The sequence below is a fragment of the Cetorhinus maximus genome, chromosome 16 (genome assembly GCF_964194155.1).
Source record: "Cetorhinus maximus chromosome 16, sCetMax3.hap1.1, whole genome shotgun sequence".
Classification (NCBI taxonomy): domain Eukaryota; kingdom Metazoa; phylum Chordata; class Chondrichthyes; order Lamniformes; family Cetorhinidae; genus Cetorhinus; species Cetorhinus maximus.
The window spans coordinates 14,648,866-14,675,941 of record NC_135894.1 but is presented as its reverse complement, the minus strand read 5'-3'; the positions used below and the strand labels follow the sequence as shown (position 1 = coordinate 14,675,941).

Here is a 27,076-nt window from a genome sequence, read left to right as displayed (position 1 = left end):
ATAAAACTATAATTCCTAAACTAAGAGTTAAATTCTAAAATGCATGAACCATGAACTAGATATTCACAGCACACAACACAGTTTCCTGAAAGCTATTACACTGATGTACTCAACCATCTCATTACCCTGTCAGACTGCATTATCTCAGATTCAGCAGACATGGAACACCAGCATTAACTTTAATTGCTGTAAAACCTGCTAGTTTCCAATGATATGAAGTAAAATGAATGTTTCTGATTTCTTAAAAGTCAAACTAGGAGCTAGTTTACATAATAACTGGTGCATAAAATGCTACTTCTGCCAGTTAAGGCTTGATGAAAATTCTAGGCAGGTAAACAGAATTGATATATACATCAGGCATGATATAATTAAATGCCACAACAGGTTCAAATGGCTCAACGGTCAACTACTATCACAGTGTTCCAAAACTTACACTCTATTGCCAACAGGAAGAATCAAGTTGCCACGGCCCTGTCATTGTTTCCTGTAGGGTGTGCGGCCACACAGCAACCAGAAAGTTACCGCATGCAAATCGTCTGCTTTATGATAACATGCATGCATTGCCACACAAAAAATTTATAGATACCGTGAATGTAAATAAATTGGCCGCACACTACAAAAAAAAAATTAGAGGGGGCATTGGAATCTGTCACCCCTGATTTGCCAGGAAATGTTGTACATGTCATCACATTGTCAAAGAAATTAGCAGTAGAATCTTTGGACACCAACAATAAAAGGAACAATAACAATGATGTATGCCCCTTAAAGCTGTATTTTCAAGCTTTACACAAACTGGCTGGATCAGAAACACCAAGCCAACTCAGTTCCTCCTTCTGAAACATCTGTAGGATTTAAGAGCTAGAAATTGCAATTTTCAAAACAATAGTTTCTCAAAGAAAAAAATGATTTTATATATATAACTAAATAATTTACAGTGTCAAAGACATTAGTCAAATAATTTACAGTGTCAAAGACATTAGTCAAATATTGTACAACTGCAATAAAAGGTTAATTTAATTAACTGTATCTAATACATTAGCTACTAGCCACGTGTAGTTAATTGGCTGTCCAGATGTGACTAATTACATTTCTGACTAAGGGAATAAGTAATGGGCATTGTTGACATGTGATCTCAACATTCCTATACATATGGTGTGTGCATGTGAACTTTAATCTTTTTGTGCATTTGTTAGTAAAATGATAAGACAAAAAACAGAATGAGAGTTTTTTTGATTGTTAAATGCTTTATTTCCTTGATTACCATACGGTGGTAGTTGTTTAAGTAAATATACATATGTGGTGTACATTACAGCAACATCAATGATTTGTATTTATATTAGCACCTTTAGTAAAACGCTATAAGTTGCTTCACTGGGGCATTACAAAACAAGGCAGTGAGCCAAATAATGAGATAATTAAGCCATATAGCCAAAAGCTTGGTCAAAGAGGTGGGTTTTATGGGGCAGCTTAAAGAAGGAAAGAGAGGTAGAGAAGCAGAGAGGTTTAGGGAGTGAATTCCAGAGCTCAGGGCCGAGGCAGCTAAAGGCATGGCCACTAATGGTAGGGTGATTAAAAATCAGGGATCCTCATGAGGCCAGAAACCTCAGGGTGAAGCGGGGCTGGAGGGGCTGGAGGAGCTTACAGAGATAGGGTGGCCTTTGAAAACAAATGTGAGAATTTTAAAATTGAGTTATTGCTTAACCAAGATCCAGTGTAGGTCAGCAAGCACAAGGGTGATGGGTGAACAGGATTTGGTGCAAGGGGAGAGGGATGGAACAGAGTTTGTGGCAGGGACTGAAGACAATGGCCTTAAGTCTTATTATCCCAGTTCTGCTGAAGGGTCATGAGGACTCGAAATGTCAACTCTTTTCTTCTCCGCCGATGCTGCCAGACCTGCTGAGTTTTTCCAGGTAATTCTGTTTTTGTTTAAGTCTTATAATGTTTAATGAGAGGAAATTTCTACTCATCCATACCGGATGTCAGACAAGCAGTCTGACAATTTAGAGGCAGTGGAAAAGTCGAGCGAGGTGGTTGTCATCCACGTGCAGGTGGAAACTGATGCGGTGTTTTTGGATGATGTCACCGAGGGGCAGCATGAATAGGTGGTGAATAGGAGGGTCAAGGATAGATCCTCAGGGGGCATCAGAGGTAACTGCAGGGAGTGACAAGAGAAGCCAGTATAGGTGATTCTCTGGCTACAATTAGATAGATAAGAATTGAATCAGGCAAGTGCAGTCCCAACTGAGCTGGACGACAGTAAATTCTTTAAAAGGTCTGTGACTGGCAAATCATTATAACTATTTTAAACAATTTTTAAAATAAAAATCAAGAGCGTAATTAAAACAGCATGTTCGATTTCCCAATGTTTCTAGTTTTGGTATCAGTACCACAGTTATTAGGCCATAAACAGAGATTGATTATAGTCTTGGAATTTGCAATGAATGGCTTTGCTTTGAATAAAGGAGCACAAAAAATCAAGTTGGGCTGGTGCATCATTGTATACATACAGCATGGTGGGACCACTGTCCATCAGTCTACCGCAACAATAAATTCTGTTCCAATTCGAGGATGGACTCATTTGCATAAAAGGGGTAAGCACCTGCACTATTCATGGCTCTGCTGGGCATTCGCCTGTTGAGGCATCAGAATTTTGGAGCAGAACCAATCCAACCAAAGTAGCAAATAGACATTTACCACTGACCTCTTTCTTTGTCCTACAGGTGATCACTAGGAGCTTTAGGTCCAAATTTGTTCTGGAGGGCAGGGAGAAATGGGGTGGGAGTTGCCAAGATAAAAAATTTGACCTGCCAGAGCCACAGTACACTTCCAAGACCAGAGGAAGTGAAACATGTTACTTCAGCACTGAATCTCTGCCTTTGGCAACAGACAGCTTGATGATTCAGTTGAGTTCCTGTTGAGACAGGAAGAAGATAGGAGTGGTGGCAATATGTCTAGACAACAAAACTGCAGCAACAACTAATGGAAGACATTTTTTCTGGAAAGTTCCTTCAAACAATCTAGCAAAGTTCCCAGGGAAAAAGAAAATCGTATTTCATTTTACCTTTAAAACAATACATTTGGGTTGGACCATGCTCCAAGGCCAAGAAAATCAAGGTCATCAATGATGTTAGAAGCCACAACAGCAAAGATTGAAAAATGTGTGCAAGTCACCAGCACTCCAATAGGGTGCTCGAACTTCTAAGTTGTGCCAAGCTATGTATTCTAGAATATTTGTATCAATTTGGTACCTACACTTGCTTTTGTCTTGCAAAGCTTAGTACTTGCCTATGCTTGCACTTTGGAAAGTGACATTTTCTGTCATAGTAATATTCATGCCAGAAATTTGTACTTTAAAATCAAGATAGGACAAGAGGAAAAATTACACTAACTTCTGTAATAATGTTTTGAAGGTATGTTTTATCATACAATTGTAAAGGTGGTCAGGGTTGCCAACCTTACCGGAATGGCCGGTAGACCCCCGGCATCGGCCCCAATCTCCCAGTGGCCAAATCAAGCATTCCAGGAGCACATCAGCTCCAGGCAATGGCCAGGGCCAGCTGCTAGCGAATCACAGCCTATGCCGAGACCTTCCCTACCTCTGGGACTGACTCTCAGCCTATCGCGGATCACGTTCAGGTACCACCTAACCTCCCCAAGTCAGGAATCTATTCTTCCGCCCATGGAAAAGCGCGACTCAACGTCAGCGGAGGCCACTTGACAGAAATATCTGAAATGCGAACAGACCACATAATCAGTGCTCCAATCATTTGAAGCGATGCCAATGCAGTCTGCAGAGCTGGAGGAAAGGGTACTGTTTATGAATCAAGGTTAGGCTTGACTGAGATTGGCCAGATGCTGACAGTGATTAATTAGTGCTATTAGTATTATTAATTAGTGTCAGATTGAATTAGTAGTGACCGGGCGAAATGTGGTATGCTGTGGGTGTCCATCATCTGAGAGCAACTGGCAGGGGAAGGAATTATTCAGACTCCGTAGTGGAAGTTAGTGGAGACAGATTCATTCCCTCTCACCCAGTGCCAACAGCCTTTTCTGTAGTTGCACCTGCTCGTGCCACACCACTGGTTTTCCATGACATCACTTCTGCCAGCGTCTCCCGGAATATGTCCAGCCAGAGTTGGCAATCCTATTGAAGGTTGATGTTCCCACTGCAATTCTATAGCTACCATATTTTTCATTTTAATTCTGTGCTGTATTGTACAGTTTCTTATAGTGATGAATTTAGCATCCATTTGTTGGGCTAAATTCAGTTCAAGTTTATGATTCATTGATATTTCTTACAAATTAAACAAAAAGTGAAAGCCAATAATAATCTGCTCCAAAGCGTCAGACTGGTTGTAGCAGTGTAATCTAAAATGCAGAGCACTGTGTCCCCCAGGAGAATACAATATAAATTCATTGTACTAAATTTTTAGCATTAAATGGTGAATTGACAGCTAACACTCCTCCTTCAGCATTGTGCAGCAGATTGCTCAACCATTGCCACGGAATATATGTACATATTTATAGAACAGTTCTCCGCAATAGAACAAGTTTATAAAAACTTCCTTATGATCTGGTACAGCTTTGGTTTTGAAAGTAAAATACATTTTTCAGAAATTCTGCTTATTTGCAATGTCAAAGTTCAGAACAAACACCATTTCCTTCTACCACTTCAACACTGTCTATCTCAAAGAAGAGCAGCTGATTTATTCCTGGCATCCCAGCCAAAACTTGTCCCTCAATCAACATCAAAAAATATTAACTAGTCATTATCACTGCTGTTTGGGTGAGCCTGCTCCATGCAAATTGGTTGCAGGGTTCCCAACATTACAACAATGACTGCGCCTCAAAAGTACTTCATTGGCTTAAAGTGCTTTGAGACAACCAGTCTCTGATTTAACCTACGATAGTTGCATAGTTCCCTTTTGCAACACCTGCCCCTTCACTTCCTCTCTCCTCACCATTCAAGGGACCTAACACTCCTTTCAAGTGAAGCAGCATTTCACTTGCATTTCCCCCAACTTAGTTGTACTCAATTGTACTCAACCACAATCTGTAACCACATGGCCCGGCATATCCCCCACTCTATCATTACAAGCAAGTCAGGTCATCGGCCCTGCTTCGACAAAGAGGAGGGTATGCCAGGAGCAGCACATGCATATCTAAAAGTGAGGTGTCAACCTGAAGCTACAACACAGGACTACTTGCGTGCCAAACAGCATAAGCAAGAAGAGATAGGGGCTAAGTAATTCCACAACCAATGGATCAGGTCTGTGCTCTGCAGTCCTGCCATATCCAGTCGTGAATGATGGTGGACAATTAAACAACTTGCTGCAGGAGGTGACTCCATCCTCAATGATGGGGGAGCAAAGTCACATCAGTGCAAAGATAAGGCTGAAGCATTTGCCACAGCATTCAGCCAGGCCAGAAATGTCAAGTGGATGATCCATCTCGGCCTCCTCCGGAGATCCCCAGCATTACATATGCCAGTCTTCAGCCAATTTGATTCACAGCACATGATGTCAAGAAACGGCTGAAGGCACTGGATATTGCAAAGGCTATGGGCCCTGACAATATTCCAGCAATAGTACTGAAGCCTTGTGCTCCAGGGCTTGCCGCTCGCCTAGCCAAGCTGTTCCAGCCCAGCAACACTGGCATCTACCCAGCAATGTGGAAAATTGCCCAGGTATGTCCTGTACACAAAAAGCCTCAGCCAGTTATCGCCCCATCAGTCCATTCTCGATCATCAGTAAAGTGATGTAAGCGGTCATCAACAGTGCTTTCAAGTGGCAGTTGCTTAGAAATAACCTGCTCACTGACGCTCAGTTCGGGTTCTGCCAGGGTCATTCATCTCCTGACCTCATTACAGCCTTGGTTCAAACATGGACAAAACAGCTGAACTCCAAGGTGAGGTGAGTGTGACTGCCCTTGACATCAAGGCAGAATTTGACCGAGTGAGGCATCAAGGAGCCCTAGCAAAGCTAGAGTCAATGGGAATCAGGGGGTAAACTCCCCACTGGTTGGGGTCATACCGAGCATAAAGGAAGATGGTTGTGGTTGTTGGAGGCCAATCATCTCAGTTCCAGGACGTCACTGTAGGAGTTCCTCAGGGTAAGTGTCCTAGACCCAAATATCTTCAGCTGCTTCATCAATGACCTTCCTTCCATTATAAGGTCAGAAGTGGGGATGTTCACTGATGATTGCACAATGTTCCACACCATTCATGACTCCTCAGATACTGAAGCAGTCCATGTCTAAATGCAGCAAGACCTGGCCAACTTCCAGGCTTGGGCTGACAAGTGGCAAGTAAATTTCATGCCACACAAGTGCCAGGCAATAACCAACTCCAACAAGAGAGAATCTAACCACTGCCCCTTGACATTCAATAGCATTACCATTACTGAACCCCCACTGTCAACACCCTGGGGTTTACCCTTGGCCAGAAACCAAGCTGGACTAGCCATATAAATACTATGGCTACAAGAGCAGGTCAGAGCCAGGAATCCTGCAGCAAGCAACTCACCTAACTCCCAAAGCCTGTCCATCATCCACAAGGCACAGGTCAGGAGTGTGATGGAATACTCCCCACTTGCCTGGATGAGTGCAGCTCCAACAACACTCAAGGAGCTTGACACCAGCCAGGACAATGCAACCAGCTTGATTTTCACCCCAAGCACAAACATTCACTGCCTCCACCACCGACGCACAGTAGCAGCAGTGTGTACCATCTGCAAGCTGCACTGCAGGAACTCACCAAGGCTCCTTAGACAGCATCTACCAAACCGTTGACAACTACCATATAGGAGAAAGGCAGCAACACATGGGAATACCACCACCTGGAAGTTCCCCTCCAAACCACTCACCATCCTGACTTGGCAATATCTCACCGTTCCTTCACTGTCATTGGGTCAAAATCCTGGAATTCCCTTCCTAACAGCATTGTGGGTATACCTACACCACAAAGACTGCAGTAGTTCAAGAAGGCAGCTCACCACCATCCTCCCAAGGGCAATTAGGGATAGGCAATAAATGCTGATGCCCACATCATAAATTTTTTTTAAAACTGCCCAAGCCCCATGCTCTGGAATTTCCCCCCTTAAGCTCCTCTAACTCCCTCGCCTCTTTTTTTTTTTAAAAAACCACACTCTTTTGATGAAGTTTTTGGCCACCTCTCCTAATCTCAAATTCTTTGGCTTGACACCCACTTTTCCACATTTTCTTCCAACTCAGTATACAGTATTCACTGGTCAGGACGTGGTCTCCTCTACACTGAGAAGACCAATGCGGATTGAGTGATCACCTTGCTGAACACATCCGTTCAGTATGCAAGTGTGACCAGAGCCTCTGGTTGCTTGCCACTTGGAATTCTTCAACCCACTCCCACCCCACTGTCCTCAAACTCTTACACTGTACCAATGAAGCTCAAAATAAGCTTGACGAACTGCGTACCAGCTTTCAATTAGGCACGTTACATACATCAGAGACTCAACATCATAGCCATCGCTCCCACTTTCTTGGGCAGTAGGTGCTGGTAATGATTATGCTGTAACCATTTACAAACTACTCTGGGTTCATCTTTTGTTTCTTTATTTGTCCTATTTTTACCTTGCTTTGTCACTTAACCACTTGTGCCCTCCATTTATCACAAACCTTTCCCATTGCTATTTCCTCCATATCCCCCTTTTCTCTAGCACTTAAAACTGTTACATCTTTAACTTGTTCCAGTTCTAATGAAAAGTGACAGAGCTGAGTTGTTAACTTTGTTTCTCTCTCCACAGATGCTGTGTGACCCACTGAGTATTTCCAGGATTTTCTGTTTTTAATTTCACAAGTCCAGCATCTGCAGTACTTGACTTTGCATGAGGAGCAGGAACCCTGGTCAATTTTCTCTTCCCTAACCCAGGGATGGCGAGGCAAATTTTAGCACCCCTTCCACAACTCCACGACATGCCAACGCTTGATTCTGAGAACTTCCTACCCTGTAAACTTCAGCTGCTCATAACTATTACCACTGAAGGTGTTGCCTTTCAAGAATTAAGATTTTAGCCCATAATAGACAACAGTTCCACTTCAAACCTTCAAACTTAAATAACTTGGGCTTCTGTCTTATGAGCTTAAACTTAAAGCAATTCAAATTTACCTCATCTGGAGGAGGGCTTCAAAAACAAGCTTTTGACTGCCTCAACAGAATTCAAAAGCAAAACCTGGCAACAGTTTATCAGGAAAGGGAAGATTTCCTCTGTGGTAAGGTTCTGTACTCATAGTACAGAGAAAATCTCCCAAGGTTACTGCTACAAAAGATCGAAACAAGCTGTACTAATCCATTAACAGCATAGTACCTCCAAATGTGCACTTAAAAATAGAGAGAAGCAAATAGGTTTCCTTCAACAATATCAAAAAAGCCATGGCACACGATATATTCTCTCAATGTTTGCAAGCTGAGGGTCATCCTGCAAGAGTTGTTTTGTTTTTAAATTGTCTATTTATTTCACTGAAAACAACCTAACTAGTCAAGAGTGGGTCAAATTACTAACTTTTCTCATCATGACACAATTTAATAAAAAAAATCAAAATTCTGATGCAAGGTCATTAACCTGAAACATAAATTCGGTTTCACTCTCCACAGACGCTGCCTGATCTGAGTATTTCTAGCATATTCTGTTTTGACAACAGTTCAATAATTGTTCAAGAATTTTGATGCAGGCAGACAGTTTGCAGAACACCCATTTTTAAAACAAATCTAGAGTTTGACAAGAGGAAGTCAGTTATTCATTTGATGAAAATTTGACTAAGCATTTTTATTTACATGCAGGATGTAGAGAAATTTGCAGTTTTAAGAAGTAATGTACAGTCAAGGAAAAACACTAAGTTCAGCAAAAATGGTGGAAAGATCCTTTCAGTGTTGATTTTTTTTTTTAAAAAGTCCACAAAAAAGTTTTTAATCTGATAATCTTATGAGGCATTACACTAGTATTTTGAACCCACAAATGCCATTTCGATACCATTATAAAATGCTTCCGGTGGGCGGGTGGGTGGTGGGGGGGGTGGGTGGGTGAGAGAGAATGGAGGTGAGGAAGAATGTAAGTTACATTCAGGTATCAAATTTGCAGTAGTTTCTCTGAATTCTGTGAAACTGAAATCAAGTAAGGTCAAGTAGACCATAATTAGCTGATAACTGCATATATCATCAAAGGGCATGTGGGAGGCATTGCTAGAAACTTTGCAGACAATGCAAAAATTGGCTGTGTAGATCATAGTGAAGGAGATAGCTGTCGACTCCATAATGGTATCAATGGTTTGGTTGAGTGGGCGGAGAAGTGGCAAATGGAATTCAATCCGGAAAAGTGTGAGGTAATGCTTATGGGAAGGGCAAACAAAGCAAGGGAACATTCAATAAATGGGAAGTAATTGAGAGGGACTGAGGAAATGAGAGACCTTGGAGTGCATGTCCACAGGTCCTTGAAGGTGGCAGGATAGGCGGACAAGGTAGTCAAGAAAGCATATGGAATGCTTTCCTTTATTGGGCGAGGCAATGAATACAAAAGCAGGGATGTAATGATGGAAATGTATAAAACGTTGGTTAGGCCACAGCTGGAATTTTGTGTACAGTTCTGGTCAGATTACAGAAAGGACATGGTTGCTCTGGAGAGAGTGCAGAGGAGATTTACAAGAATGTTGCCAGGCCTTGAAAATTGCAGCCATGAGGAGAAATTGGATAGGCTAGGGTTGTTTTCCTTAGAACAGAGGAGGCTAAGGGGTGACCTAATTGAGGTGTACAAAATTGTGAAGGACCTTGATAGGGTAGACAGGAAAGACTTGTTTTCCCTAGCTGAGGGGTCAATTACCAGGGGACATAGATTTAAATTAATGCAGAAGGATTAGACGAGACACGAAGAAAAACCTTTTCACCAGAGGGCGGTGGGCGTCCGGAATTCACTGCCTGAGTTGGTGGTTGAGGCTGAAAGGCTCAACTAATTTAAAAAGTACCTGGATCTGCAGAAGACTACGGATCAGGTGCTGGAAAGTGGGATTAAAATGAGGCTAGTTTTTTTTTTCTCTTTTTGGCCAGCGCAGACATGATGAATGGTCTCTTTCTGGATCGTAACTATGGTTCTATGACTTACATTAACTGAAGCCTACAATATTTAATTGTACAGAAATTTAAGTAACGAACAGGTTTTTTTAATATAAAATATGCACACACCAAGATAGTGGTGGGTTTAAAAAATTTCACGATACTTATGCTTGATTGGTTCTGGAACCAGTCATACAAAATATTCCAAATACACTGCTTGAAAGATTCAAAAGGAAAATAAATGAAAAACTTAGTACCAATTTTAAACATATTCGCTCAAATTCTTTAAATTAGGGGATAAAATTACAACCATGTGGTAAGTTTAAATTAGAAAAGGAATGCGAATAACAAGGACCAGATCAATACTTGGTGCAACAGAAGCCAACTCAAATACAGCAACTGGGTAACTTTATTCACAAAATTCTGTCTCAGCTCATCTTCCCCATTCCTCACACAATTGTTCTGACCAGAGCTTTGAGAACTAAATTCTAGATTGTACAAACTACCCCAAGATAACAGAGCTGATAATTAAACCATTAGAAATGTATTACGATTACCTTCATCATGGCAATATTCCGTCCTGTGAACAACAGGGAGAACAACCAAATTCCTAGGTCATAAGTTACTAAAGTGTTAGGCTTCATAAACATGTCTCGCTTTGAGTCGCACACAAAACCACACCAGTTTCGAATGTTCTCTACAAGTGGAAGGACTTAGATAACAATGTTTTAAACCAAAAACAGAGTAAGGTTTCACATGCATGCTGACAACTCCAGCTCTACCTGATTACTCTCTCTCTCCACAAATGCTAAATCAAACTGCTTGTCTGACATCCAGTGCTAGAGAGAGAGAGAGAGAGAGATATAGAGAGAGAGAGAGAGACAGACAGAGAGAGAGAGAAAAAAAAGCACCATCTCTGCAAGTGGAAAATAAAATTTATGGACAGAATGAAGGTTGGTATAAATATATGCAATTTATTTTGCTTTCTCACCTTTTTTCTCCACAAGTATTATGCTTAGACTATGCAAAATGAAAAAGGTCACTGCACAATTCGGTGCCACACTAAGGTTGTACACCAACATTACAGAACATGTGTTTTTCCTGAGATAGATCCACAATTGCCCAGAAATACTCTCAACACTTGGTAGTTTCCAAATATAAACCAAGTAACAAGCTAAACTGTGTATCCAATAACATTGTCTAGATGGAATCCAGTTCAATTAAAGAACAGATGGTCTTTTGATCCAAAGATCAAAGTGATTTGTTAATTGGTTGGTGGGGATATATCTTTGGATCCCTGTACACAGAAATCTATAATTACTCTGTAGAGCAGCAATGTTGAGACTTACTCCTTATGAAATTATAAGAGCAGCTTCAGAGATGCCCTCCCTGAATTCAATGACAGGATAAAACAAAGGACTCAATTTTATGCTATGCTCAAGAGGTTACATTACAACCCTCAAAGTAGAAGTGATACAAGAAAGTGAATCTACCATGTCTGAAACCAACACATCAATTCTAAACTAAGAAAAAATTCTTTAGAAGTTGTTCTTCAATTGATTAATTGACTCCACCTTACATTTTTGATTTTACGAAGAGGTATATTTTAATGTTTTCCCAAATTTTACTTAATTATTAATTGCAACTGAACACTTTGGTAGTGCTGTAAAAATTTAATTTTATGGCCAGGGTTTTCCAGTCCTGCCCACCGCAGGACCGGAAATTCCCGCCGGAAGTCAACAGACCTTTGGTTGGTCCATCAAATTTTCTGTCCTGCGCGTGGAAAAATCCCGGCCTATATTCAATATCAGTCAATTCAAGGAGTGTCTGTAAAGTAATGAGATATTAAATGCGAAACACATTGAGGTAGAGTTTCTGCTTTGGGTGAAAACAGGAAATCGTGTCCAAAACGTGCTCAAAATTGCATTAGTTAGGTTGCGGTTCAAGTTTTTGATAAAATTAATTTGCAAAAATGTAAAATCCACTGTGACGTTTTAAGAGTGGTAACCTAGTGCAGCTTTATTAATACAGCTTAAATGGGGGTCATCGCCAAAACTGCTCAGTCTCCCACCTGTGAGTAACATGGTTTAATATCACTGAAAGTGACTTTAAAAACTACACTGAATCATTTACTAGTTTCATTGGTGTACACTAATTTATTTTTTTAAAACTTAAATATTTTTCGATATACATTAAAAAACACATGAAACTTAACTTTTGGGTGACAGCCTCTAGTTGTACATTTAAGAATGCCTGGTTTGGCTGCTATGCACACGAGAAAAATTACTGCAGTAGGCAGGGTACATCCTGCAGTCACTCACAAACCAAGTGCACAAAGGGGCCCGAAACAAAATGTTGGTCCTCAATTTGCGTATACAATGGGCCTAATGCCAGTTTCAGGCAGGCACACACGATGACTATTCCGGTGCAGAATACACATGCATACATCACATGCCGCATTGGGCCCTGCAACACCTGTTTTTCATGTGAAAAATGGATGCTGCTGTATTAAATTTCTAGGCTTCAGTTTTTTTCTTTTCAATAGTATTTTATGTAATTTTTCTCTTACATCAGGGTAGTAATGTTTAAGTGTGTGAATTTATACAACTTCCATGAAAGTTCACTCATCAGGCCAAAACCTATTTTCTTGTTCCATACAGCAATTCCTCACTTAATGTTGTAGTTGCGTTCCTGAAAAGTGCAACTTCAAGTGAAAAAACTTTAAGTGAATCAGATTTTCCCATTACAACCAATGTAAAAGCTGCAGTTGTGTTCAGTAGGACCCCCTTGTCAGAGAAAAAAATAAAACATTATACCCTGTAAGATGAAGTACTGTACATTCCTAAATTCATAAATGAAATAATTTATTTGTAAATCAATTTAATTTTAAAAGAAATATGTTAACTCTTTCTACTCACCTCCCATTCTGTAACTCTCTCCAGCTTGCCAGCCTCTTTGCTTCTAGCAGACTCTCATCCACTTCCTAACTCTTGTCCGCTCACCGGTCTCTCTCCCACTCCCTGGCCTCTCCTGCGTACCATTTCCCTCTCCCAAATCCTCGCTGTGAGCAAGGGCTCGGGAGCAGGGTAGCCAGAGGAGGAAGTGAGCGAGGGAGTCTGCAAGCAGGTAGGTTGAGGAGCAAAACGGCAAGTGGGAAGATCAGGAAGTGAAGTGGCGAGCGGGAAAGAATTGGGGAGGGAAGCAGCAAACAAGAGAAAGTTGGGGAGGGGGAGAGGCCATTCCAAATTGGCACCAATCGGGTCACGCGAAATGACGCTAAAGCGAAAATCCTGACATTAAGTGCGCACACCAGCCCCAATATATCCACAATACCAAAGTAGAACGACACTGAATGCGGTAACTTAAAATGACAGATTATTTTATATTTAGGATAATGGTGCATTTTCCAACCTCACATTATTCCAATTCAAACAATACACTGAAAATAAACAATCTGTTTAAAAAATTGCAGAGTCATTTAGCAACAAATGCATTCAGCGCTTATAGGGAGATAGTAGCAGATAGAACATATGCCATATGAAGTTTATCATTTACAAAGAATAAAAATTCTTCACAGTATTAAGTATTGAAAGTGAGAATGGGGTAGCGCAAGGCAGCTGCCTGCAGCTTTGATGCACCACTTCATAGAAAGGATATAGAGGTTTTAAAAGTTCTATGTTAAACTAAATCTCAAGGGGACATGAAGGATGGGAATAAATGCTGGCCCAGTCAGATACACCCACATCCCAGGATTGAATAAATAAAGAACATTTTTCCCTAATGCTTATCAGAGAACTCCCACTCTCACCAAATTCCCAACTATTGAACTCTATTTACAATGCATTTCTTTTAAGACCACTCTGTGCACCCACCAGGGAGTTTTTGCCCAAAACTCCTCTACCTCACTCATTCTCAACAACCTCCTGAAAATGTACTTTTCGGACCAAGATTTAGGCATCCCTCAGAATATTTCTTTGGCTTTGCGTCAATTTTTGTCCAATTAAGCTCTTATGAAACAGAAAATGTTTTGCTACATTAAAGGTTACATTAAATTATTATTGTTAGAACTAGTTTGATTTTTGTATTGATTCTATCTTATGAATCTTTCTCATTTTCTGTATAACTTAAATCTGTAAATAAACCTGGACAGTGGGGAGAATTTTCTCCCAGTCAGAGGGGCTAAGCGGGGGCGGGCAAGAAACCCAGTGTGATGCGCACCCAGAAGCGCTGAGCGCTCCCTGTGCGGAGGGGGGGGGGGGGGGAGGGAGGGAGATTCGGGGCCTGCGCTCTTTCGCACATGCATGTGAAAGAGCGCAGAAATCTCCAAGGCACAGAGCTGCCTCAGGGAAATTAATTTAATTATGAATTAAAATAAAGAAAAAATAATATTCAGACATGTCCCCTCATGAGCTGGGACATGTCAATGAATTTTAATAAAAATTTTAATTCAATTTTTAAAGCCTTCATGAAACTTCATCCACGGGCTTCACGAAAAATGCGAAGGCCGCCAGTTTACTTACATTATTAATGGCCTTAATAGGCCTTTGACAGTTCGGTGGATGCGCAGCCGACTCCAGTGCGCGCACACCAAACTGAGGTTTGGGACGCACAGCTGACGTCACCACGCATCATTTTACGTGTCAGTGAGTGGGGCCCGACCCCACACACCAACCAGAAAATTCAGGCCACTGTTTTTAATCTGTTTCAGTGGACTAGTGGTGGCTATTTTTCCACTTTCTGGTGTGATAGACATCCCAAGAATTCTCCATTAAACAATTTACAGTGATTCTTGGTTAATAATTATATCGTAATACTAGACTACCGTTCCTCAAAAATGCAGCCTGTACTTTACATGCGTACACACATACGAATTTGGAGCAGGAGTAGGCCACTCGGCCCCTTGAGCCTGCTCCCCCATTCAATACGATCATGGCTGATCCGAATGTAACCTCAGCCCCACTTTCCTGTGTATCTCCGATAATTTTTCACCCCCTTGTTAATCAAGAATCTGCCTAGCTCTGCCTTAAAAATATTCAAAGGCTCTGCTTCCACCATCTTTTGAGGAAGAGTGTTCCAAAGACACAACCCACAGAAAACATTTCTCCTCACCTCTGTCTTAAATAAGCAACCCCTTATTTCGAAACAGTGGCCCTAGCTCTAGATTCTCCCACAAGAGAAAACATCCTCTCTAAATCCACCCTGTCAAGACCCCTCAGGACCTTAAAGGTTTCAAATAAGTCGCCTCTTACTCTTCTAAATTCCAGTGGTCACAAGCCGAACCTGTCCAGCCTTTCCTCAGAAGACAATCCGCCCATTCCTGGTAATAGTCTAGTAAACCTTCTCTGAACTGCTTCTAATGCACTTACATCTCTCCTTAAATAAGGAGGCCAGTACTGTGCACAATACTCCAGGTGTGGTCTGACCAATGCCTTGTACAACTAAAGCATAACTTCCCTACTTTTGTAACCAATTCCCCTCATAATAAATTAACATTCCATCAGCTTTCCTAATTACCTGCTGTACCTGCATACTAACCTTTTGTGATTCATGCTTTAGGACACCCAGATCCCTCTGAATCTCAGAGCTCTGCAATCTCCCACCATTTTGGTAATAAGCTTCTTTTTTATTCTTCCTGCCAAAACGAACGATTTCACATTTGCCCACATTATACTCCATTTGCCAGATCTTGCCCACTCACTTAACCTATGTCACTTTGTAGCCTCCTTACATCCTCTTCACAATTTATTTTCCTACCTATCTTTGTGTCGTAAGGAAATTTAGCAACCATTCCTTTGGTCCCTTCATCCAAGTCATTTATATAAATTGTAAAAAATTGACGCCCAGCACTGATCCCTGTGGCACACAATTCGTCACATCCTGCCAGCCAGAAAAAGACCCATCTCAGCCAATCTTCTATCCATACTAATATGTTGCCCCTACACCATGAGCTTTTACTTTCTGCCTTCGATAGGCAGTTTAACAAATTTTTTCTGGAAATCTATGTATAGTACATCCATCGGTTCCCCTTTATCCGCATGTGACAGCACATGTGACTCCTTCAAAGAACTCTAATAACATTAAACATAATTTCCCTTTTACAAAACCATGTTGACTCTGTCTGATTACCTTGAATTTTCCTAAGTGCCCTGCTGTAACATTTTTAATAATAGCTTCTAACATCTTCCCTATGACAGATGTTAGGCTAACTGGCCTATAGTTTCCTTTGTCCCCCTCCCCTTTTGTATAAAGGAGTTACGTTTGCTATTTTTCAATCTAATGGAACCTTCCCCGAATCTAGGGAATTTTTGGAAAATGAAAACCAATGCATGAACTATCTCACTAGCCACTTCTTTCAAACACCATTTTGACTTGGGCATATTTTGTCAGCCTTCGTTGTTGCTGGAAACAGCCTTCGTTGTTACATAAAACCATCATGAGAGCACCATTATTAGCACAGTTACTGCAGCAGTTCAAGGCAACAGGAAACCGCCTTCTCAGGGCCTTCTAGGAATGGCTTTACCACCATCACCCACATCCAGAAAGTAGTTTTAAAAAGAACATTTCCACGAAGAAGTATGAACAGAGGCCAAGTTAAGAAAGAAAGGACTTGTGCTTATAAAGCACCTTGCATGATCTCAGGACATACCAAAACACTACACATGCACAAAAGCTTCATTCCAGAAATAGATGAAATTTTCCTTCAAAATAAGATTTAATTATTCAAAGTCCATGCAATGCTCGTACATTGTTGTTGTGTTGGATTTTACATAAGCGTGTTCTAGTAATGCAGCTAATTGAACCTACATTCTTTAGAAAAAGAAATACAAAACCACAAATGTACATTTTAAATGATCAAATTTGTCAGACATCACAAACCTATTTTCTAGTTCATTAATCAAAAATGAAATCTGACCACATAAAATGTGCTTGCTGTACAATCTAATGCTCAACTCTTAAACGATGTTAATTCTTTAATTTTTTCCATTAATGTATGCATTGTAGATATGAACTCAAGCAATGTAGGAACAATAACACCTACACCATCACTAGGGAACGTTCAGAAATCTCAACAAAAAAGACTCAACAGCTGGTCCTAGTTATACTAGACCCCAGCATCTTCGGCAATAACCACACACTTCAAGCGGAAAAAACATTTAATTTTCATAACAGATGAAAAGTGGCAAATACGGAAAATTTGTCATTAAAAAAATGTGAACAATGAAAATGCACAGGCTAGTAGTCAGCATCTGAAAGAGAAAAATATAGTTTAAAGGGAAACCCTCCATCAGACCTGACGAATGGTCTCATGTGAAATGCAAAACCAATTTTTCTCTTGTATATGCTAACTGACCTACTGTGTATTTTCAGTTTTAATTATTAGTTGGTAAGATAGATTTGAATTGACTTCAATTTTGCAAGGGCTCCTCGATGCCACACTTGGTCAAATGCTGGCCTGATACCAAGGCAGTCACTCTCACCTTACATCTCAAATTCAATTCTTTTGTCCATGCTTGGACCAAGGCCATAATCCACTAAAGCCCCACACATACCAATGTTAGGCTCCCTTGTACCACTAGTATATTGCTCTCTTCCTTTACTCTGCAAACAGTTATAAGTACTTATAACAAGTCTGCTATTTTCTTATCAATTTTTCTGTTGGCAGGCATACACAACTCAGACATATTATAGAATCTAACAGAACCTGATACTAATCTAAAAACATTGAATTCAATTATTGTGCGTTGTTTTAAATAAAATACAATTAAAAGAGCATTTACCTTATCAATAGTGCTGTTATCAAGTTCTATTTCCATTGATCTGGGTCTCAGTTTGATAGGTTTGTCTTTAAAAATGTCTCCAAAGCCAAATCCTTTTATCTTTTTTGGCTGAATTTCTACTGCCATCGCACTATTTGATCCATCCACTGCCAACTTTCCACCAACTCCGTTTGTAGTATCTTGTTCAGGACTTCCTCGGTCCTTAACGCCTAGAAGAGCATTGAACCGTTTTAATAAAAGGGGAATGAATGTTGCTAGCCTATTTGATCACAAGGATAAAGGGATCAGTACTGAATCTAATCATCTTTTCACTCTATGCATGCTTCACAGACAACAGGAACAGAATTTTCTCCTCACTGTTCCAGGGTGGCAAGACCAATTGCAACAACCCTACTTGTGGGCTAACTGAGATCATCTAAAATTAGCAAGGACTGGGAATCAAAACTTGCAACTTGGATTGTATGGTTCAGTTACTTTCTTCCTCATGTAGATTTTTATTCTCCACATACAGGCTTGTCTAAGTCATCAAGAAGGGGGTGAGCACAAATCAGGGAGACTCTAAGAAATTAAACAGGCCCAACTTCTCCCTTAATTCCTTTTACTGAAATAGATAGAGGAATTTATGCACAAGGGTCAGAAAAACCAGATATACGCACAGGTGTTGAAGCCAAGATATAAAGAACTAATATACCTTAACAAGGTTTAAATTGAGGATTGACTAAAAGAATTAACATGCTAACATACCTCCTGGGAATATACAAAGGCAACACAAGGCCTTATTAGCTCCCAACCTATTATAGGAGGTTATACAACTAGATATAATGACTTGCATGAATAAACCAATAAACATTCTAGAAAGAAAACTGTATTTGAAGGTGTTCAGTGAGACTCATGATGAAATCTGTGACATGCTGACAGTCAGCACTGAATTAACAAGGGAGATCCAACTGGATTGTAAACAAACCTATGTTTAAGAAAGGTAACAAAATAAACTCACGTAACTACAAATCTAAAAGTTTAAAATTAGTTGCTGGCAAAAATTACTAAATTGATTTTGAACGAACTAGATTATTTATGTTAAAAACAGCCCAGGTAATTGCAGAGAGTCCCACAGCAACGGGAGTGGGCAGAGGCTCTTTATGGAGAGTCTGGGGAGGGGAAGAGAGTACATACAAGAGCCAGACCTTTTGGGAGGGAAAGCACCCGACGTGGGGGCCCTTGAGGGAGGCATTTCCCTCCCACTGCTGCCTTCCTGCCCAAGGCCTGAGCAGAACCTAACAGGCCTACCCCTTGACCCTGAACTCCTTCTAGCAAAATAAAAATTGAGGCCTGGCAGGAAGCAGCCCTTAAGCGGCCAAGTGCTTCAATTGGGGCCAGGGCAGGCTGGCTGCCCTGGACCTTTCCCACCCCATATAAACTGCGGTCAGGGGGACAGCGGGAAAGCTAGCCAGAAATTTTACGGGCTCACTGCCTGCAAACCCAACGGTAGGGGGCCATAAAATTCTGTTCACTGTTTCAGAAGGTTCAGACCAACCTCCTCATCTTTTTTGAGAAAGTGACATCCATATTAAATTTGGAAATAGGATAAGATTCTGGCAATGCATAGGCAATGGAAAGGATGAAGGACCAATTAGAGTTAGGGGAGCGGCATTAACTTGGTGAAAAAGAGCCCTACAAGGGTTGGTGCTGGGGTTTTGACTCTTCAGTTTCTGAAAAATCAACTTGAATACAGAAAACAATATAAAGGTGACCAAATTTGCAGTGGACGTCAAAAAGGCACGGGTGAAACCACTAGAGTTACTGGATTAGTAGACAATATTTGCAAGTGACCAGAACTAGAGGTGAAATTCAGTATAGATAGGTGCAAGATACTACATATTAGATTGCAAGGATGTACAGGTAGGGTGGTGGTGTGGTCAGGGGACACAACAAACTTATTGATTAAATTATGCTGAACTAAGCTAACTAGGCTGAAGACTTCAGGAGTGAAACTGGACTCAACACTAACTATAACCAGTTACTGAAAGACAGCATTCAACAAAGCAAACAGAATGCTGAGCTATGTTGGCAAGTCTGTATATTACATGTCTAAGATCATGCTGAAGCTATATAGTGCTCTGAGCAGATGACATTGTGCATACAGTACTATGGTCTTGGTCCTAATCACTGAGGTACTGGAGGAATAATTAAGTCCTGCAAGTGATGCAGAGAAGGGTCACTGACTGACTCCTAATGTGAAAAACCTGAATGAGAAACAGTTAGAAAAGATTTGGCTTGAAAGGAGTCAAACAAAGAGATCTTTATATAAAGTCATGCAACATACTAAATGGGAAAGAACAGGTCAATCCTGAGGATTGTATCAAACTGAATCATGACTACAGGACATAAGTATATTAAGAGAGTGTGGCCAAATAAATGGTTAATAATGAAATGGCAGAACTTTTGGGTCAAGGAGAGGAGCTTAGTGGATTTAAAGTTTATCAAAATATTAATGGGGAAAACAATGGACCTTAAGTTCGACAAACTTCCAGGAGCCAATGATTTCTCCCTAAATGTATTAAAAGAAATTGATGAGAAACATACAGTTGCATTGGCCATAATTTTCCAAAGCCCTCCAAATCAGGAACTGTCTCTTTGGTTTGGGAAACTTAATTTCACTCCATTGTTTCAGGGAGAGAGCGAGGGAAAAACCAAAAAATCTACAGACTTCTCTTATTAGGAAAATGTTAGGGTCTGTTTTAAAGAATGTAATAGCAGAGCATTTAGAAATATATAATCTAATCAAGCAGAGTCAGCGTGGCTTCACGAAGGGGAAATCATGCCAATCAAATTTATTAGAATTCTCTGAGGAGGTAACAAGCAGGATAGATAAAGGGGAACCAGGTAGATGTAATATATTTGGATTTCCAAAAGGCGTTCAATAAGGTATCGCACATAAGGCTACTTAATAAGGTAGAGCCCATGGCGTTGAGGGTAATATATTAGCATGGATAGAGGATTGACTGACTAATAGAAGACAGAGTTGGGATAAGGGGAGCAGTTTCGGGATGGCAATGTGTAACTAGTGGAGTGCCACAGGGATCAGTGCTGGGGCCACAATTATTTACAATATACATTAATGACTTAGATGAGGGAAGTGAATGTACCTATCACCAAGTTTGCGGATGGCACAAAAATAGGTGGGGAAGGCAACTGGAGAGGATGACACAAGGAGTCTATAGAAGGATATAGACAGGTTAAGTGAGTGGGCAAAAAAATGACATATGGAATATAATGTGGGAAAATGAGAGGTTTTGGGGCAGGATTTTTCAGTCAGTTTGCGAGGGCGGGCCTGACACACCGGGGTGCATCCCGACATCATTGCACAAACCAGCGATATTTCGTTCGGCGGGAGCACGCCAGAGTCGGCTGCGGAGTCAATGGAGAAGCACACAGAAGGCTGCAGCACAGAGGGATTTGGGAGTCCTCGTGCATGAATCCCAAAAAGCTAACATACAAGTTCAACAGGTAGTAGAGAAGGCAAATGGAATAGTGGCCTTTATTTCAAAGGGAATGGAATATAAAAATAGGGAAGTCTTGCTAGGACTATACAAGGCACTAGTTAGACCACATCTATAATATTGTGAACAATTTTGATCCCCTTATCTAAGGAAAGATATACTGGCATTGGAGGCAGTCCAGAGAAGGTTCACTAGGTTGATTCCGGGTATGGAGGGATTTTCTTATGAGGAGAAGTTAAGTAGGTTGGGCCTGTATTCATTGGAGTTTAGAAGAATGAGAGGTGACCTTATTGAAACGTATAAGATTCTTAGGGGGCTTGACAGGGCAGATGCTGAGAGGCTGTTTCCCCTTGTGGGAGAGTCTAAAACTAGAGGGCATAATATCAGAGTAAGTGGGTGCCCATTTAAGACAGAGATGAGGAGGAATTTCTTCTCTCAGAGGGTAATCAAACTGTGGGACTCTTTACCACAGAGGGCTGTAGAGGCTGGGTCGTTTAGTATATTCAAGGCTGAGATAGACAGATTTTTAATCAGTAAGGGCGTCAAAGGTTATGGGGAAAAGGCAGGAAAGTGGAGTTGAAGATTATCAGATCAGCCATGATCTCATTGAGTGGCGGGAGCAGACCCGATGGGTCAAATGGCCTACTTCTGCTCCTACGTCTTATGATCTTAAAGTCTCAGTTTAATGTCAGTTTTGGGGAAATTACTAGAATCCATTAAAGACAGCAACTGAGCATTTGGACAATCATGAGCTGATCAAAGAGAGTCAGCATGGATGACTAATCTAGTCGAAGAGATCACTCACATGGCAAATAGGGGAGTGTCCATTTTTGCTGCTTTGATGGATAACCAAAAGTCATCAGGTAAGGTTCTGCAGGAGATTTTATTGCATAAAAGAGGGTACATGGGGCTGGAGGTAACCTTGTGACACAGGTTGATAATGGGTTGAGAGGTAGTATATAGCAGACATGAAGGTCTAAAAATTGTTCTGCATCAGTTTTCGGGTGTGGCGGCCAAGCTTCACAATCTACTTATGCCTGGTCCCCGACGTTATTTGCCAGATTGTAGCCTGTAGCCAAGCGCAACCCACGCTGCTGGCTAGCTGCATGATCAACAAGGAACCTAACCAATTTACGAGGCTAACACGTGTTCCAACTAGCCTCCAGCTCTTAAAAGCAGTGTGCCCCTCAAAGATGAACTGCATTAACAGGAAGGAAGCTGCTGCATACTGTTGGTACTGCAATTGGAAACATAGCACCAGGGCAGAGAGAGAGGGCTCCCACATTCGTGGATATGGTGGAGGCCTTAGTCATGGAGCTTGACAAAAGAAGAAGGGCATGTTTCTGCAGCAGGCCAGGAGGCCTTCAAGGAACAAGCAGCAAGTGGCTAGGGAGGTCAATACAAGGAATCTGGCATTAAGGGTACAGCAGCAGTGGCAGAAAAATTTCAATGACCTCACATGTCAAAGTCAGTGAATGCATCTGCACATATTATTCCTACCCAGCACACCAGCCTCTCATGCTGCTCAATGCACCATCAGCCCCATCACCCACCCTCCAGCAGTGCCTAGCAATCAGGAATCAGGCCTTACATTCAGAAGAGCATAAGAGCTAGTTCACCAGAGGGCGAGATTGCAGACATGTTCTGCTACTGGGGGCTTAGATGAGGACATTGGTGGGGAAAAGTAAAGGAGGACACTGATGAGGATACAAATCAAGATGCTTGGTGCATTGCCAGACAACATCCTGTCACTATCTAGAAACATTGAGGATCTGGCTACAATATGGCAAAGGGCATCGTGCAGAACTTGAAGCCCATCATTTCAGCATGGAAGTGGTGGCCAACTCCATGACAGCACTTGCCAACCCAACTTTGATGTAGCATCTGATAGTAGATTTCTCAGTTTCCACTGCAGTTTAGGCCTGCAGTAGAAGCTCAAACTGAGGTCACGAGATCCGTGCTTGCTGTCATGCAGGCTCAGACTTTTGTCATCATGATTGCAGATCTAAGGGGAATGCAGACTCTCATGGCAGCAATTTGATTGCTAGGATTGGTGAGGTGCTGCTCCACAGGAGTGGCTGTAGCACCATGGAGCACAAAACTGCTGTCCACACAGGAAGACAACATTCTTGCTCCCATCACACTGCTCTGCCAGTGTCATTGCTGTTGCTCGTTAGCCAGCCCAGACTGCTACCGCCCATGCCGAGATGAAGCCCAAGGCTAGGCCTTCAAGGCTTATAGCTTCTCAAGGGCATTGCAAAATCATCTGCAGTTTCTCTCAGTGAAGGTCAGCAGCGTTCAAACAGGCACCGGAGCAGCACTAGGCAGAGGCACTAGGACAGACAAAGACATCCACAAGATGGGCACTAAGGTAATGCACAAGGGTGAATAGTTCATTTTAGTTTGTATAAGTCGATGTGTTTTTAGATAAAGATATAATGAAAAGGTTATTGGTGATGGTTCTTATTGTCAGATCTAGGCCCCAGATAAATGGTAAGGTAAGGGGAATCGTTGAGAAATTGTGGCAAAGGGATGCTTTTGTAAGGAGAGCAGAGTCTGAGCAAGTGTCCTCATACAACCCATCTAGGTGTCACAATCAAACCATTCCTGATGCTTCCTGTACACTGGAGTCTCACTTTTCACCATATGTGGATGACTTGGATGAGTGACTAGTAGAGTCACATATCCAAGTTTACAGATGTCACTCAGTTAGGAGTGACAGTAAGTTGTGTGATTGGGAGCATGAGTTACAAGTGACGGACAGACATTAAGAGTTGAAAAAGCTATGGCATATGGAATTCAATGTGGTAATGTGTGGAGATTTGAGAAAGACAAATTGTATTATTTTCCTTGATGTCATGAGACTAGGAGTTATTAAGGAGCAGAGCTTTAAGTGCCCATGTACACAATTCACTCAAAGCTACTGCATGGGCACAGAAAGAAATCAAGGAGGTAAAGGAAGATTGGCTTTCTCTCAAGGCAGTCGTCATTCGAAAATAAGAAAGTAATGCTTCAGTTACATACAGCCTTTGACAGGCCCCATCTGGAATACTGCATTCAGTTTCAGGACCTTGATGCTTTGTTGCAGCGGCAGGAAAAAGATGCCCGGCCTTTTACAATTCCAAAGAACTTGGCCTTGGAGGGTTATTGTGCAAATTCATCAGAATATCAGGGCTGAAAGAATTAAATGATGAGGAAAGTTACATAAACTTGGTTTGATTCAATAGAATAGATACGGATAAACTGTTTCCACTGGTGGGGAGAATCCAAAACACGAGGGCATAATCTTAAAATTTGGGCTGTTATTTAGGAGTGAATTCAGAAGAATGTTCCACACAAGAAATAGTGTAAACCTTGAACTTTCCCCAAAAGCTTGTAATTGTTTTGTCAATTTAAATTTTCAAGACTGAGGTAAGTATATTTTTATTGGATAAAGGTATCAAGGGGTATGGAGCAAAGTCAGGCAATTGGACCGGAGGTGCAAATCAGACGTGATCTAATTAGATGTGGAAACATACTTGAGGGGCTAAATGGTCTATTCTTACTATGTTTCAATATAAGATGGCATAGGGAGAAAGTAGTAAAATACTTCTTCAGGTCTGATCTCAGGAAACATTCCTTTATGCAAAAAGTGATCAAATACAACCGTCTTCCAGATAGGACGGTGCAATTGCTGTGAACGGGAAGATCATATATTTCTATGAAAGGATGAGCCAGATGCATCTAATAGACTCTTTCATCCTTCCCTCTTTTGCCTTTGACAAGTACTGATTTTCAACTACCAGCTGCTTCAACAATTGGTGAGGTTGGAGCTAAGTATGTGGAAATAATAATTTGAATAAACATTTTTGTTTATTATCCAGTATATAAAAAACAGGATTTCAACACTTTTAAGGCCTATGCTATAGAAGAGTATTGACAATGATACAAGGGGAACTATGTGGTGGTAGATAAAATTAAGGAATGAGAACGAGAACCCACTAGCCATGTTAATTAAACAATGTAGTATCATAGAATGATACAATACAGGACATGGTCATTCGGCTCATCATGCTTCCGATGGATCTTTGAAAGAGCTATGCAATTGGTGCACTCCTCTTTTCCAATAGCCCTGCAAATATTTTCCCTTCAAGTATATATCCAATTCCCTTGCAAAGTCACATTAAATCTGCTACCACCATTCTTGATAGTGTATTCCAGATCACAATAATAGAAAAATGTTTCCTATGACACCTATTTTTGTGCCTATAACTTTAAATCTGTCTCCACATTTTTTCTATCAAACCTGTTTGTAATTTTGAACAACTCTATCAATGTTCTCTTCACCTTCTCTGCTCTAAATAAGATATGGGATTCTGCCTCTACCACGCTCTGGGTGAAAACCTCTCTCCTCAGATCCCTTCTAATCCAACTAGCAGTTACTTTAAATCTATGCACCCTGGTTTTTGACCTCTCTACCAAGGGAAGTAGGTCTCACTATCCACTCTAAGTGTCTCAATTTTATACATCTCAATTAAATCTCCCCTCACCTCCTTTGTTTTTGTCCTGCCACTTCACAGATTTGTGTACATATATCCCAGGGCTCTGTTTCTGCAGCCCCTTTAAAATTGTACTGTTTGGGACATATTTCCATTCTCTTGGATAAGATTTTGAGAGCACTGTATCACCTGGCACACAAATAAAATCGGCTAGCCAGCAATATAAAGCTCGCTCATTCTTTATGCAGCAGAGCAAATATTTTCATATATAGTTACTTGCAAAAACATCTGACCGGGGTGAAGGTTGAGTTAGTAAGAACAGGTTAGGTTATTTATGGATTAAGACTGAATTTCATAAAGATATATGGTGAAATTTCATAAAAAGAGTAAATTTTCTCAGCTACCTAATCATTTGATTTCTCTACTAGAGGGTCAGGCTTCTGATCCAGGCTTCAAATGCATAGAAGAAAAGCTCTCTCCATCTTCTCTTCCCTATCCTTGAAATACAAAAATATATTTTCTGGTGGCTGATAATAGAATTTCAGAAAATAATGACAATCTTTTCTAAAGCAATAAACTCAAATCACAGAATGATAGCATTGCTAGGCTGCCACACTAGAGCTTATAGGTACTTTGCCTATTCTGCTCGGTCCAACCATAGAAATAGTCAGGGAATACACAATATGAATTTTACTGAAACATATTTTCTGAACCTACTTGTTTTTGATGTGGTATCTTCTTGAGTGCTGGCCGTTTCCTCTTGTTCATCTGGAAGCTCTTTAATGAAATTTGAGGGAAACATTCCACTTTTACCATTAAGGATACCTTCCCACCAGCCTTCTTCAACCTTAAATAAAATACACATGATACATTAGAGTAGTTACATATTCTCCCATCAAATCTAAACTTGGAAAATTTTCTTTACGTTAACAAGCGAAGAAAAATTAAGTCAGTTGGCCTTAGAACAGATAGCTAATTGTATATGATAAGTCTATCCTTGGGGAGTTAACTTTGCAGAGTGACTTAAGCAGAAGCACAAGGGTTGGAATCCAGCCATAACATCAACAAGATCTTCAAAATTCACTACAAGAGTTTACATGAATCAACTGTTGGAACTACAGTGTACCAAACATTCAGCTGCAGTTCATGGTCAGACAAGATTAACACTATTAATCTGCATGTAGATGACTACTTTTGTTCAGAAAGGATGAAAATGTTTTCATTTTAAAATATACGATCTAAGGA

At 40.9% G+C, this 27,076-nt stretch overlaps 1 protein-coding gene across 5 annotated transcripts in view; it reads right to left on the bottom strand.

Moving 5' to 3' along the window:
- The window catches only part of sh3kbp1 (SH3-domain kinase binding protein 1), a 261,615-nt gene that overhangs the window by 88,345 nt on the left and 146,194 nt on the right, over nt 1-27,076 (bottom strand). For all 5 annotated transcript variants that reach the window (XM_078559394.1, XM_078559396.1, XM_078559395.1 and 2 more), the window contains 2 exons: nt 26,549-26,678; nt 17,854-18,062 (listed from right to left, as the gene is read on the bottom strand). In XM_078559394.1, coding sequence (XP_078415520.1) covers nt 17,854-18,062; nt 26,549-26,678 — 339 coding nt within the window. The remainder of the gene's footprint in view (nt 1-17,853; nt 18,063-26,548; nt 26,679-27,076) is intronic.